Source organism: Onychostruthus taczanowskii, unplaced genomic scaffold, assembly GCF_017590055.1.
Source record: "Onychostruthus taczanowskii isolate IOZ18803 unplaced genomic scaffold, ASM1759005v1 scaffold18, whole genome shotgun sequence".
Taxonomy (NCBI): domain Eukaryota; kingdom Metazoa; phylum Chordata; class Aves; order Passeriformes; family Passeridae; genus Onychostruthus; species Onychostruthus taczanowskii.
The window spans coordinates 10511744-10526524 of NW_024499017.1; the positions used below are offsets into that span (position 1 = coordinate 10511744).

General features: G+C 40.9%; 1 protein-coding gene across 2 annotated transcripts in view; it reads left to right on the plus strand.

The window, feature by feature from the left end:
- Positions 1-14781, plus strand: part of CDH13 (cadherin 13) — a 433407-nt gene that overhangs the window by 346337 nt on the left and 72289 nt on the right. For both annotated transcript variants that reach the window (XM_041400548.1, XM_041400547.1), the window contains exon 8: positions 10084-10224. In XM_041400548.1, the coding sequence (XP_041256482.1) occupies positions 10084-10224 (141 nt within the window). The remainder of the gene's footprint in view (positions 1-10083; positions 10225-14781) is intronic.

Below are 14781 nucleotides of genomic sequence, written 5' to 3' on the forward strand. Positions count from 1 at the left end.
GGCATTGACAGGCTCAGTCTGAAAGTGAGAATAACCTACAAATGTTGGTTTGGTTGCAAGAAGACCAAGCCTGACTTAAGGATGATGGTGGGGAGATGTTTGCTTGGCAGATGCTCTTAGGAAATAAAAGAAGGGTTGTAAAAGTCTAGCAAAAAGAGAAGTTTTTAAGTGAAGCAGAAAATGCAAGACTGGCAAAAAGGGCATTTAATTTTTTCATCATGAAAGGAAATGATAAGGAGATACGTAGGAGTAAGAAAGAAAAGAATGAAATTGACTGGAGAAATTTTAAATGTAAAATTCCATTGTTATATCTTTCATCAGAACATAAATCCTATGGAGGGGTTGATTTTTCACCCCATAGTGTGATAAGCTTTTTGGTAAAACAGAAATAGTGTAATTGAAATCCATTTTGCATCATTTTCCCTTGGATGATTTAGAATTAGGCCAATTTATATTCTGCAGGTACAACCCAATGAGAGTGTAAATGCAGCCACCAGAATTGTTTTTGTCCACGAGCAAAGCTGGTATCATTTACTGATTCATTACACTCTCAGCAGGGTCCTCTCTTTCAAAAGCTACCTGGAATTATTGCTGGCAACAGAACACTAAACTCTAAAATAAGATTTGCATAAAAAACGAAAGTTCAAGGAAAAATGATAATAGTGATTAAAAGTAACATTTGATGACTGTTTTGATTAGAACACCACGTTGAAACACGGTATTCAAACAGACACAGAGGCTTTTTCTCCCCTCCAGCTGACAATGCACCTATTTAACTAGACTATTATGTCCCTGATAATTTGCTTGAAAAAATAGACAGTGCTTCCATTAATATTTAACAATATAAACATCAAGCAAAGGCTGTACATCTGGAATCACAGACTATGCTTTTTGCATTAGGGTACTAATTTTAGAAATAACCTCTGCCTGCCGGGGCCGGCTGATGTGTGTTTGTCGTAACAAGTCAGTAATTGAGTTTTCTGGGCATTTTGACCACTGATACAAATTTGCAAAGCAGATTACACAGCAGAAACACAATTTCCATCCTGACCTTTATCACATTGCTTTCTGGCGGGGGAATTGGAATGTTTAGGGAGGGAAATATAATCTAAGTGGGCCTAATTTGTGTGGATGTGATTTCTGGTGTTAACTCAGTAGGCCGCAATTTGATTCATTTGATAACACGTAATCTAAAAACTTGGCATTAGGCAGGTATCACAAAACTTATTATCTTTTATTGGCAAGGCAGAAAATACTGGGTTAGATGATTATAAATTGAAACTCGTGAAAACTTTTTTCTTTGTTCTAGCAAAGAAACAGCCTTGTCCCCATCCTGCAGCATGAGCAGGGCACAGGAATGGTGCTGAGCTGTTGTGCAGATAGAGATGCTGGCTGGGGTTAAGGATGGAGAACCTCCTTGAGAGGCCTCTGCAAGAGGTCCTTGCAGATGGTTCATCCTGGTTTGAAAAGCCAGCTGTCTGCTAAGGAAGGCAGGATCCTCCCTTGAAATGGAAAATGTGAACCCCCTACCTCCAAATTATCATAATTTTGAAATTAAGCACTCTCAGGCAAAGATATGGCAGTAGGAACAGCAGTTCTTTATTAGGAAAATTAAAAATACAAATTTTTATGTGATTACACCTGCAACAAGGCAGGAAGAATTACCTAATTACCTTCATCCTCCTGGTATGAGGAATTTGGGGACTTTTTTCCAGAGTGTGAGTTCTGGGACCTGTGGTTCTCATGGTTTTGGTGTTTTGGAAGCAGCCTCTAGCCCTGAGCTCTGGTTTGGTGTGAATGGGAACCTGCCAGTTTTTCATTTACAAACTGGGCAAGTTAAAGCTTAATAAAAGAGCAAATAAACCTGGGAAGTCCATTTGAAGTCAGTGGAGCTGTGCTGATTTATTCTAGCCTAAGAATCTTTTCAGGCTTGGATGCTTTTGAGGCTGCTCCTGATTTCTCCTCGCTGAGTTCCAGCAGAACTCTGTTGCTCATCTCTGTCCTGATCCATTTTATCTGACCTTTACACCCTCCACATACTCAGGGAATTCTCTTGGCATTGGGATTTTTATATAGAGAGATTTGAAAAGCTGTCTCTACTAAAAGCCATTTGAGGTTACTGTGTAGGAGAAACTTGTCTCTCCTTTCGTGATTTTGGACTTAAATAGACTCATTCCTACCTATGACAGGGACTAGGAATGATTCAATAATTTGCAGCTAATAATTTATTAGAACAACTTTGCCCTCCTTTCTCCTCACAAATTGTCTGCAAACAGATTGTTCAACTCTAATATGTTAATAGCTGAAAATTATTTGACCATTTTTTTCAGCAAATACCTTTTGGCCTGTGGATTATTTGAATTGCAAATTGCAACTGTTAAAATGAAATATATAATTAACACTGCAAATAGAGCTGATTGGGTATTGCAGGAAACCAGTTTTTATGGAAATACATTGATTTTTCAAAATGAATATTTGCTACAGCAACACAGTGATTTGGAAAAAAAAAAACAAAAAAAACCAAAAAAAAACAAAAAAAAAAAAAAACAAAAAAAAAAAAAACCCAAAAAAACACCAAAAAAAACCCAAAGCTTTGTTGAAGTAAATATTTGTAATACAGAAGGGAAGGGAATTCTTATTTTGAGAGTTCCTGACAGCTCACTTAAGATTTTGATGGTGGAGACAACCAGATTGAAAGTCCTGTAGAAAAAGTTGGACTGCTTCTTACCTTCCCTCATGCAGCCAGGTGTCCTGATGCAAACATTTATTTATTCTGAGACACAGCTCTTTTCACATGCTCTGTCCAAATTGTTACCTTTTTGAAAATAATTAGGCATAACTTTGCAAATTGTGTAGTAGCTGTAATTTTTTTTTTAGAAGTGTAATAATCAGGACAGGTGAGAATGGTGCCTCCTACTCTTGTCAGTCAGACTCTTAATGTCTCCAACCATATATTCTGATTTTAATGGAGAAACCCTTGGAATTTTTTTGCTTTCTAGCATTGTTGCATTGTTCACTAAGAAGCTTTGAAGAACGTTAAGCACCAAGGAATTTATGTAACCAAGTCTATCCTTGGGGTTTTTGGGGTACAGTTCATTAATGTGGATGACATACAGTGTTTTCTATCCAGCACCAAAACTTGGAGTATAAACAGTGGAAGGTTTCGAGTCTGTGAGGAGCAGGAGCGGTGCCAGGTGCCATTTAAAGCAGAATACTCAGTGCTGCATGAACAGTGAGGGTTGGAGGCGCTCCTGGGTGCAGGCTCTGTGAAAGGGGGACTCTGATGCAGTACATGGGAAGCTGTGATTCCATGGTTTCCATGGTTCCTCCCCCAAAAGAATCCTAGGCTGCAGGGAGGGCAGGGGAGGTCCAGCAAGGTGAGTTGTCATGAATCCTGAGCTCTGGAATTGCCATGGATTCTGAGCTCTGGAGCTGACATGGATGGTGAGCTCTGGAACTGATATGAAGTGTGGTCTCTGAAATTCCCATGATCTTTGAGCTCTGGGATAGCCAGGAATCATGAGCTCTGGATTGTCCTGAGCTCTGAGGTCTGGAATTGTCCCAAATTATGAGCTCTGGAACTGCCACGGGTTCTGAGCTCTGGATTGTCCTGAACTCTGAGCTCTGGAATTGTCATGAATTATGAATTCTGGAATTGCCATGGATGGTGAGCTTTGGAATTGTCCTGAATTGTGAGCTCTGGAACTGTCATGCATTCCAAGCTCTGGATTGTCCTGAATTGTGAGCTCTGGAACTGTCATGCATTCCAAGCTCTGGATTGTCCTGAATTGTGAGCTCTGGAATTGCCTGAATTCTGAGCTCTGCAATTGTCACGAATGGTGAACTCTTTAATTGCCACGAATGGTGAGCTCTGGATTGCCCTGAACTCTGAACTCTGGAATTGCCATGAATTGTGAACCCTGGAATTGCCTGACCTCTGAGTTCTGGAATAGCCTGATCTTCATGAATTGTGAGCTCTGGAATTGCCATAAACTCTGAGCTCTGGAATTGCCATGAACTCTGAGTTTGGAATTGCCATGAATTCTGAGCTCTAGATTGTCCTGATCTCTGAGTTCTGGAATTGCCTGATCTCTGAGTTCTGGAATAGCCTGATCTCTGAGTTCTGGAATTGCCTGACCTCTGAGCTCTGGAATTGCCTGACCTCTGAGCCCAGAGGGGTTCTGTTCTGTCCCAGCAAGGATGGCTGCGTGTGCTCTCTACAGCCCCTGGAAGGGCACAGTCAGTGATACAGCCAGGCAGGGAATGTTTGCACACAGCAGGTCTGTAATTGTTTGCAGAGCACCATGGAATTGTGTTTTCTCTAACCAAGCCTATTCCTGGGGAGCAGACCCTCACTCCAGCCACTTCTGCTGCTGACAGAGGGTTGGGGTGAGAGATGTCTTTGTATTCCTGGCACCTCTGAATGTGGAATAATGAGGGTGATTAAGTGGTCTAAAATCAGCTCAAGGAGTTACATAATAATTGGTGCTTTCACACTGGAGTGAAAGATTTCTGCAGCACTGTTTGATTATGAAGAACAACTGAATTTTTTGCCTGAAAAAGAGAAATTACACACACTGGTCCAAGAGGAAAGCTGAAACATAGCTTGTGTTTTAAAAAGAAAAGTATATTTCAGTGTATTTGACAGCAAGTATTTTCCTTGGAACATTGTGATTCTCATTCTCCAAAGGTATTAAAAATTATTATAGTACTTTATACTTCTAGAACAGCTGACATAGAAAATAACCTGTTTCCCAAACCATGAGCATCTGGTGAGTAGCTGCTGCAGATCAACATCCCTCTGTTATGAAGGGAACTGGTTTTAGCCTGCCAAAAACCAGTGTAGAGGCACCAGCTTCAGTGGTGTTGTGTCTCTTATTTTTATTTAGAATACTGAACATTTGCTGTCTTCCCTGGGCTTACTTCTAGGAGTAGACTATCTAACAGTAATTTAAGGGGAAATATCTTGGACTAAACCTGAGCTTCAGCCACTGTTCTGTGCTAGAGGTTGGTGATCTCTATCTGAGGAGAAATTCTTATGAATATCATCATCTATGCAAGGAAACTCCCTTAAATAGTGTCAATATTTCTATTTATATTAATATTTATATTAATATATATAACAGCCAAGATGCACATGCATACAGCCTTCTACACATATTAATTCAGTATCCAAATCCTAATTTGTACATCAGTCAAAACTTATCATTTTACACAGACTGTTGAAAGTATGCCTATAAAACTCCTGTATTTTCATGTAAAATGTAACAAACTCATCCATGTACACAAGCCCTGTGCTTAGGCCATCATTATGAAGAATTAAATGTTTAAATTTATGTGTAATTTAAAATAAATGTGTAAGTTATGAGGAATTAAAGTCTTGATCCTATATATTAAATAGTCACAGATTTCATCATGATGAATAACAAATAACTCAGGCCAGGAAACCAATTTGGTTCCAACACTTTGGAGCAATTTCTTTTCTTTTTTAATGGTTACTGCTGAAGGAGAAAATTTAGTCTTCCTTTTGCTTCCAGAAATACCCATGGACTCCACGTCTCCCATGGGTAGTAAATAGGTATTGATTTTGCTCATAACAGAAGTACATTATTACAGTGATTAAACTGTAGACCTTCCTTTATGATATGAAAAAATTGGAAATTGGTGAGCTAAAGAGGATTTATGTTACAAAAGAGTTTGGGTTTTTCTATTCATCAAACTGTAATTCAAGTTCTAAATGCAAAGCCTCTGTGTATATCGCCCTTTTTAAGCAGCAGCAACTGGCATTTAAAATAAATGCTGATATTATAATTATCAAAGCATTATGTCTGTTAGAGCTGCTAATAGTCACTTTGCTTCATTTTTTTTTTTTAATTTTACATTTGTCAAAATCCTGACAGGCATACTCTGGGATAATGTTAGATTCAATGTTGATATTGTTACTCAACAAGAACATTGATTATGTCTTAATAGGACATATTCAGTGTGTATTATATGCAATTATCATCTTAAATGAACACAAGCATTTATTTAGCTCCAACTGAAATTATTTCAATCCAAAGATTTTTTCTTTCTGGTTAGCATTATATTATAAAGTCATTAGTACCAAACACGATATTGCAGCACACTCCTGATACAGAATTATGCATGAATACACAGTTTATAAACAGAGTTATAAACAGAAGAGTCGAGGCACTGTTGCATCATTACAGAAATACAAATATCCATGGAATAGTAAGAAAACTCTCTTGTAATAATTAGTATTAAAAGGATACTTAAAACACTTTTAAGCATTTTGAATGTTCTGTGTATTGTTTGCTTCACAAACAGAATTTGTTTTGACTTCAGCAACTTTCTGGGAATTTGGGGATTTCTATTCTCCCTAATTTATTTATTTTTTTTTTGGATGAGGACTGAAGCACTAAAGGAGGGCTTGTTGCTGGGTACTGAGCGTGCCCTGTCCAAAATATGCAATCCAAGGATGCCTTGCAGGAGGGCACAGGAGGAATATTGAATTGGGTCTTCCTGGAGAAAGTCCTTGCGGTCCTGCTGCTGGGTGCTGCTGCAGGGAATCACAGCCTCAGGGGCCCTAAATCTTCCCTGCAACCACGCAAGTGGTTCCACTGGTTCCCTCCTTACATTTTGAGTCCCACAGCACTGGTGGTGCTGCCAATTCCAGCTGAATTTGGATGCCCTACAGCCCAGCCCAAGGCTTGGACTGTTCCTGCTGCTGCTGTGAAATACCCACAGCCAGGGCTTGCTTCTCTTCACTCCCTTTTTATTGTATCTGTAATATTGAAAGATTAAACCCCAGCAGAACTCCATCATCATCTGCTTTCATTCAGCATTACCCAGAAGCTCTCCCTTCTGTGAGAGTGCCTGCCCTGCACTGTTCATTTCCCTGTGCTGTGGTCAGCTCCTGCTGCCTTTGTCAGGGAGCTGAACTCTGAGGAAGTGCCTTTGCTGGCCTCTCCCTGCTCTGTGGGGCTGAGCCAGCTGTGCCAGGCAGCAGGGCAGTGGGATCTGATGGGAATCTTAGCTCTGGTGGGGATGGCAGGCAGGGCACCTTTGAAGGACAGCTCACCTTGGCAAACCGCATGAGCTGGCAGTGCCACCCCTGCCGTGGCTGAGTGACTCCAGGGAAAATTTATGGAGATAGGGAATGGTTCTCCTGCTGTAATTATGCAAACCCTCTCCACAGTGTCACACTCCACAAAGTCACAGTTGATAAATAACAAACCACACCAGCAGCGACCTGATGTTCATTTATTCCAGTAATCTGTTTTCCTTTGGAGATCCCACTTGTTGGGAGCTGGGGCTTATTTCTGTTCCTGATATCAAGTGCTGTTGACTGGATTGCTTTTGCAAGGCTGTGCTTAGGCCACTTAGGAGCAGGCCTGGCTTTAGTGGCAGGCAGGGATTCGGTGGGACGTGCCTGAGTCTCTGTGGGGTCCCAAAATGATAAAATTTTGGGAGCTGCATCCCTGCAGCTGGGCAGGAATGGAGACGGGGAAGGAAGGATGTTGTCCCCCACTGCCTCCTGCCAGCAGCACTTTTTCCTCACAAGATAGGAGGAAAAGGAGGGAGAACACACTGGGGTCAAAGGTGTGAGCCCTAAGAAAGAGGGAAGTGCTGAGGAGGTGCCATGAGACCTTCCAGAGCAGCCCTGAGCCCCCAGCACACCCCTGCAGCAGCACCCCTGCAGAACAGGGCTGCTGGGAGCACAGGGATCCCTGCTCTGTCTGCAGAAATCCAGGTTTTTGGTAAATCCCACTGCTCCAAACAATCCCTGCTGCTGCCTGGCTCCTCTGGGCTGGAGGCAGGAGAATTCTGCAAGGTTCTTTACAAGCAAGTGCAAAGAGAGCCTCTGATGGGAACAAGCCTCTGCTCAGGGTTTGCATCTGTTAGCAGCTGCTTCCTCTAACAAGGCAAATATTTGGTGTCAGAACGAGTTGTAGGAAGTGCTGCATAGCAGGGAAGTGTGAAGTATTCATAATTGCATGAAATACTACTCAAAATTCAATGTTTTTCACATTTTGCATGAGCTTAAACATTGGACTCCTGTCACAGACATTTCTGCTGCAGTAGATGCAATTTCTGGCACAAATGGGCTTGCTTTCAATAGAAAATGGGATGGTTTTCAAAGGAAAAAAAGGCCAATTTGTGAGTAAAAATGGGCTTTCTGAGCAAAGAGGCTTATAAACATGAAGTGACAAATGGCTGTGCAAGTTTTCCATACGATAATAACTACTTTCTAATCAAAATAATGAAAAAGTCACAGCTGGGGGAGGGGAGAGAAGCCTCATTCAGGTTTTAATGCACTTTAGAAAACAAATATATGAAAACTATAAATTTAGTTTCCCTCCATGGCGTGAGTTTGTGTTGTAGATATGTCAGTAATACTTCTTTGTGTTTGTTTTTATGATGTTATAAATCAAACTCCTGGTCTTGGTTTGCCACCTTCTGAGATGAATTTCATGGAATAATGTTGTAAGACTACAGGAAATACATTTCTTAGGATCCCCTGTGTGGCAGTGGCATCTGATTTCCTAGCAGTCCATATGTTTTTAGAACAAAATTTCTCTTCTGACTTGACTTGTTGATTTAACATGCAAATTTATTGTTTCATAATAGCTGATCTGATGAGCAACAGAGGTGGCTGCTTCTCTCTTGGCCTAAAAATGCTTCAAAATCTCCCTACTGAGGAGCTGGGATCTCCTTCTCACTCGTTCTCCAAAAAAAGAGATGGTGGGATGTGCCCAGGAAAACATACAATGCAAAATTCACAATTTGGGAAATGCTTCCAAATCCCTTGTCTGCAGAGCCAAGAGGCTGAGGTTGCTTTGCTGGGTTGTGTCCAATTCCTGACAATTCTCTGGGAAACTGTTGGATAAAGGACATGGGTGAGGGATGGCAAAGCTGGGAACCCTGGGCTCTTACAGACACGGTTCCAAAAGGTTCCAAATCAGCAGCTTTGTTGCAGCTTTGCCCGTGGGATGCAGGTTTATTGTCCAGGAGGGTTTGGATAAACATTCCTGGGCACAGTGAGGTTCTCACTGTGTGGTTTCAGAGCTGGCTCAGCACTTGCCCATCTGTGGCTCCGTGCTGCTGCTGCCCAGGGGGGCTTTGGGCAGGTGCTTCCACTCGAGGCAGCCACAGAAAACTCATTTGAATGAAGTTCTGCTGAAATCCATGTCAGAATTCCCTACCAGTGCCAGGGGAGCAGGTTCTGGTGCTCAGAACATCAGAACATCAGCTTTGACACAGCTCTTGCTGACCCCTCATCCAGCTTTCACCCCTGATGGGAGAGATGGGAATTGCAAAGGCTGCCACATTCCCATTCCAGAACTCATCACAAAAGGGTTTGTTTTTTTTTTCCCCAGAATAAGGCTGTGCTTTATGAGAGGAAATTAAGCTGGATTTCTCTCTGGGCCTGTGCTGTCTGGTTCTACAGAGGTGGGCAGCCAGATAAGTACCATGACATGGCAATCAAATATCAGTAATATAAATCATTAATATCACTCTACACATTGGCTTTGGGCAATAACTGGAAGTCTCTGCCTGTTTTGGAAACTGCTTTTTTGTTTTTTGCAGTGGAGCAAACTTAGATTACCAGTCTAAATGCTAATACCCAGAATGAATGGGATTTAATAAAGTGAATTTATATGTAGATTGTGACATTAGTATTTAATTATGTACCCATCATAACACTGATGAAGCAAGCTGCTAAATATTGGTGCACTGAAGGCAGAGCTTACTCTTAAAGAGCAAGTATATTTTAATTTCTTACCTCTTTCCTAATCTTCCTAAATAACAGGATAAATTATGTACTGTTTACCAATATTCACCTTCATGCTGGATTGCAAATGAGGTTTCCAGGGTAGCATCTGATCTCAGAGAAAGCTGTGCTTGTGTTTCAGTAAAACTGTGATAACAGACCTGTTTCTCTGCTATGTTTTATTAGGCTAAATAAAATTTTGGGCGTTTTAAAATTTATTATTTTAATATTAATTAAAAATAGTATGTTATCTCTGTGGGGTTTTTTTTTCCCTTAACCTTTCATTTTCTTTTTATTTTTTTCAGACCATGGAAAGCCCAAAGTATGAGCTGGTTATAGAAGCCAAGGACATGGGTGGGATGGATGTGGGACTGACAGGCACAGCCACTGCCACCATTCTTATCGATGACAAAAATGACCACGCACCAGAATTCACCAAGAAGGAGGTAAGAACCAGCCATCTGTTCTCTCCAAAAATGGTGCAAGCACTCCTAATTAGCTCATTTCTAAAGATAAAGATGTTCTTTAAGGAAAGAAGACACGTACAGAATGTTTTTAGCTCGGTCTGACAGACTTTCCTGGAGCTGCTCTTTTCTTTTTTTCACGTTAATGAACACGTGTGCACCAGCTCCAAACCACAGTGCAACCATAAAATATAAAAATGATGTCATTTTGAGATTGGCTAGCAGGGTGCAAACCTATAAAATCAATTTGCTGGGGGTAACTTTCTCCTTTTGCTCCTCGGGGGGAAATAGCCAAACTAGCTTTAGGCTTTGGATGGCCAGGACCGAGGGTGAAAACAACATTTTCTTCCTGTCTACAGCACTTCCCCTGTTAGCCAGCCAGAGTTTGGGGTTCTGGAATTAAAGCTCCAGTCCTAAAAGCTTCAAATTTAGCCTCCAGGTGGAATTTGCAAGGAAAGGTTTTTTCCCTGTAAATTGAATTCAGCTGAAAGTTCTGATGAAACCCCAAAACCAAGGCGAGGGAATTCCCCGCCTGAACCCACCAGACCTCCTGCCCTGCTCTTCCATCCCCTACATTTACTGTGAGTCTGACTTATTTTGGTATCTGGAGAGAAGGAGAGAGTTTTTAAAAAATTACCTAATTGCAGCCAGGTTGGATTTTGTTATTAAAGTTTCCTGGGGCTCTGCAAACTTTTAAGGAAAAATTCCCGAAATATGAGAAGTAAACCTGAGGGATCCTGATTTTAAGATCATTGTGGAGTAGAAAAGGGAAGCCTATTACTGTAGAGGTTTTTTTATTCAACCTGAAGTATATTTTTACCTTTTAAAAATTTGTTTCCTGGCCTAATATTAGCAATTTGCCAATGGATTATATTGAAACAAATTGCTGCTATTTGACTTGAAGAATGATTTCTTTTATAAATGCAAAGTAGATGAATACCAGATTCAAACACGACAGAGAAGGGTGTTTTAAAAAAAGAAAAAAGAAGAAAGTAGAAGCAATGACAATTGTGCCAAGGGAATATCTATAACTACATCAGTAAAATGCTTTGGCAGCAGTGTTTCAGTCACCTAAAAATTGTCATGGAGAGCCTGATCCAAACCCTTCAAGTACATGGGTGACAATTAAGTGAATATAATCAAACTATTAATTCCCTTAGAATTACCTTTTAGGTCAGGCTTTTAATGCTCTGAAAGGCATTTCCTGACAACCAATACTTAAAATATCTTTGAAATGTTGTATTTTCTTTTTTAACCCTCTGGAAAATAACAATGTACAAGGACAGCTTGGTGCATTTAGAAATGAGAATTTATTGGATTAATCAATATTGATAGCAATTCATGTCAGTCAGAGTCCTACCTATGTGAATTTCCAAAGTGGGAGAATTCTTCTCTGGAAGAAATATTTCTAGATTGAATTCTTTTGAAGAAGTCTTTCTATAATTATGGTCTTGTTTGACTTAATTTGGCAAATTGGACACAAAAATTCATCTGCCTGCTTAGCCACAAATGTATGGTTAGCATCAATTTCTGTGGAAATTCAGAAATGCTCATAAATTCAGTTCTGTCAGTGACAGTAAAAGTTACTTTATACCCTGGAAAGTTTGTGGGTTTTAGCATGGAAATTAAATAGGTGTGAAGAGACAGCATTATCTTGTTTTCTTTGAAAAGTCTGCTCTTAGATATTTTTCTTGGTTGTTGTTTTTTTGTTTTTCCATAGCAACACCTCTCTTCCTTTTGAATGGTTTGCTGTGGGTTTGAACCTTTCACTATTTAGTGATGCTAATGACCTCAGAAATCTTCCCTCTGCCTTGCTAAGTGATATTCATATTCCATGAAGAAGGCAGGAAAAATCAGCCTTTCATGTGTAATGCCAGCCCCCTTCAGGAGCAGATTCTCTGTTAAAATAAGAGGAGGGAGGTGTCTGTCAGCTGATTTAATGCCACTTTATTTGATTTTCTGCTGCAAGTGCTTAGTTATTGCATTTTAATACCAGTTGCATGCCACAGGCTGCAATACTATTGATTGGAATTAGAGCTGAAAGGAAAAGACAATATTTTTCAAGGTAACTTCTGAAGGAGAAAGCTCAAATTCAGTAAATCTGAAGCTTTGATTCCAGAGTGTAGCTCCTTTTATTTATTTCATTAAATAAATTAATTAAAATATAAATAATAAATTATAGTAATTTAATTTATTAATAAATTAAATTCTTTCTGGCCTTGGACACTTCCAGGGATGGGGCAACCACAGCTTCTCTGGGTGACCTGTTGCTTACTACCCTCACAGGGGGGAATTTCTTTCAAATATCCAATTTAAATCCCCATTTTTTCAGCTAGAGGCCATTCCCTTCCTGATCTTGTGCCAAGTCCCTCTCCTGGAAGAGGCAGTGCTTGCCCAGTGGCTCTGCTCTCCCAGCCACCCTTCTCCCCTCCCTGCATCCCACTCCTGGGCCAGGGTGAGGCAGGAAAATTCCCCCATGGAGTGCCAGGGTGGCCCCAGGAGCAGCTGAGCATCCTGGCTGTGATCCAGCACAGAATTCCTTTACCTGCAGAGCAAGGGCTGAAGCCCTCGAGGCTTGGAGTGTGTGTCAGGTGCTTTGATGGCTCAATAAGCGAGGCATTGCTTCAGCCCGGTTCATTGTTTGCTTATTGCCCTGTCACTCCACACACTTCCAAAATCTCTGCCTTGTTCTGTCTCACATCTACACTTCCTGCTAATGAAAGGCTCTGAGCAGTGTAAAAACCCATTCAGGTGTGCAAACAGTACCCTGTTTCCTCCAGGGGTTTTAATAATTTCATCTTTAATGCCAAATAGAGCAATATTTTAAGAGTTCCTCCAAAACTCCCAGGAGAGGTAGCAGGGTCTGCCTTTAAAAGGTCACAGTGGCTGGGATATTGTGCCAGATTTAAATTACAGAGATAGAAAATAGAGATACTTGTAAAGTTAGTGGCTGCTTTGTAAAATTTACAACCTTATTTCTATTATGGGAAAAGGTTTTAAAATTAATTTTGTGAATTATTATTTTGTGTCACAAAGGATTTTGGCGTTTCCTTTCCAGCAGGGAAAGGCCTTAGGCTCAAATTTTGTTCAGCAGCAAGGGGTTGCTTATGAGAAAATAAGGAATGAAGCAAAGCAAGGAGCAGGCACAGGTAGTTCTGGAAAATCTGGCTTGCATCCTGCAGGATATTCCCAGTAGGTGGGAATGAGCTGGACTGAGTGAGCACTGAGGGTGCTGAGTGTTTATACCTAGAACATTAACAAAAATGAGAATTCTTTTGTTGTGTCCTGTAAGAGTAGCTGACAGATCACTGCAGTGTTGTACCCTGCAAAAAAAAGGGGATTTTGGTCCGGAGTTAATGTCACTGTGGCTGTGATGTGATGAAAAATTAACAATGTGGCATCTGCTGAAAGACACGAGCTGGCAAATTCTCTTCTTGTGTGTGTTCCTGGAGGTCTGGCTCTGCCCAGATACTGCCTAAGACCTGGGGGAGGAAAAAATGAGTTTTAGCACAAGAAAGATATGGACTTGACCCCTTTCTGTCTTTTCTTCCTTCTCCAAAAGGATAGTCCAACAAATCCTATTTACTCCATTCCTGCCTGCAGAGCGTGCGCTCAAAAATGAGATTCCTCTGACTCTGCCTTTATCTTCTGCCCTGAATTTTTGAAACTTCCATTGCTGCTCTTTAATGTGTTATTTTCCCTTAATATCAGATATATTGTCTTTCCTGGGTAAATCCTTGACAGGGGAGTGCAGTGGTGTGGCTGAAGGGGATGATTTTTCTGCAGTGCCCCCTGTTCCCACATTTCTCCTCCTCCACAGATTTGGGACTGCAGCTCATCCCTAGCCAAACCTGGAAAAGTGGGATTTGTCACAGTGCTCATAACAAACAGAGACTTCATTTGGTCAGGGAACAACCATTCCTGACACAATTCCTCTTTCTGCCACTTCCAGCCTCGCCTTCAATTCCATCCATTTCTGGGACAAAGAAATGTCGCACAGAAATAATTCTGTCACACCAGGGAGAGCAAGATTAGGGAAAATATTTTGCCTGGTATAATTTTTTTTTTAATATATATGTTCTTAGAAAAGAATTTTCCAGTAAAATAAAGATCTTGCCTCCTGTGAACAGAATAAAATTTGTGTAATTTGACAAAACCCCACCATGGTGAAACTTGAGATACACCAGTGCTGGGAGTCTTAAGTGAAAAATATTATTTACTTCCATTTTGAATACCAGCTGATAAATGGTTCAGAAAAGAGTAATAAATGACTAATGGGAGCTTTAATAAATGATTCATCAGCTCCTGTGGAGACCTGTGAGTGGCTGGGTTGCTCGTCACCATGATTGATGGTGACTTGCAGCTCTGTCCCCTGGCTCAGTGTTACCCCTGGGGAAGGCAGCCCCTGGAGGACAATCTGCACCTCCGTCTGCTCGTGGTGCACAGAGGATGTGAGACTTCCACAGCACCATCTGGAGAGATTTATTTTGCAGCTCAGACTGTTGAGAAATGGGCTTGAAGCTGCTGAGAGTCCCTGCC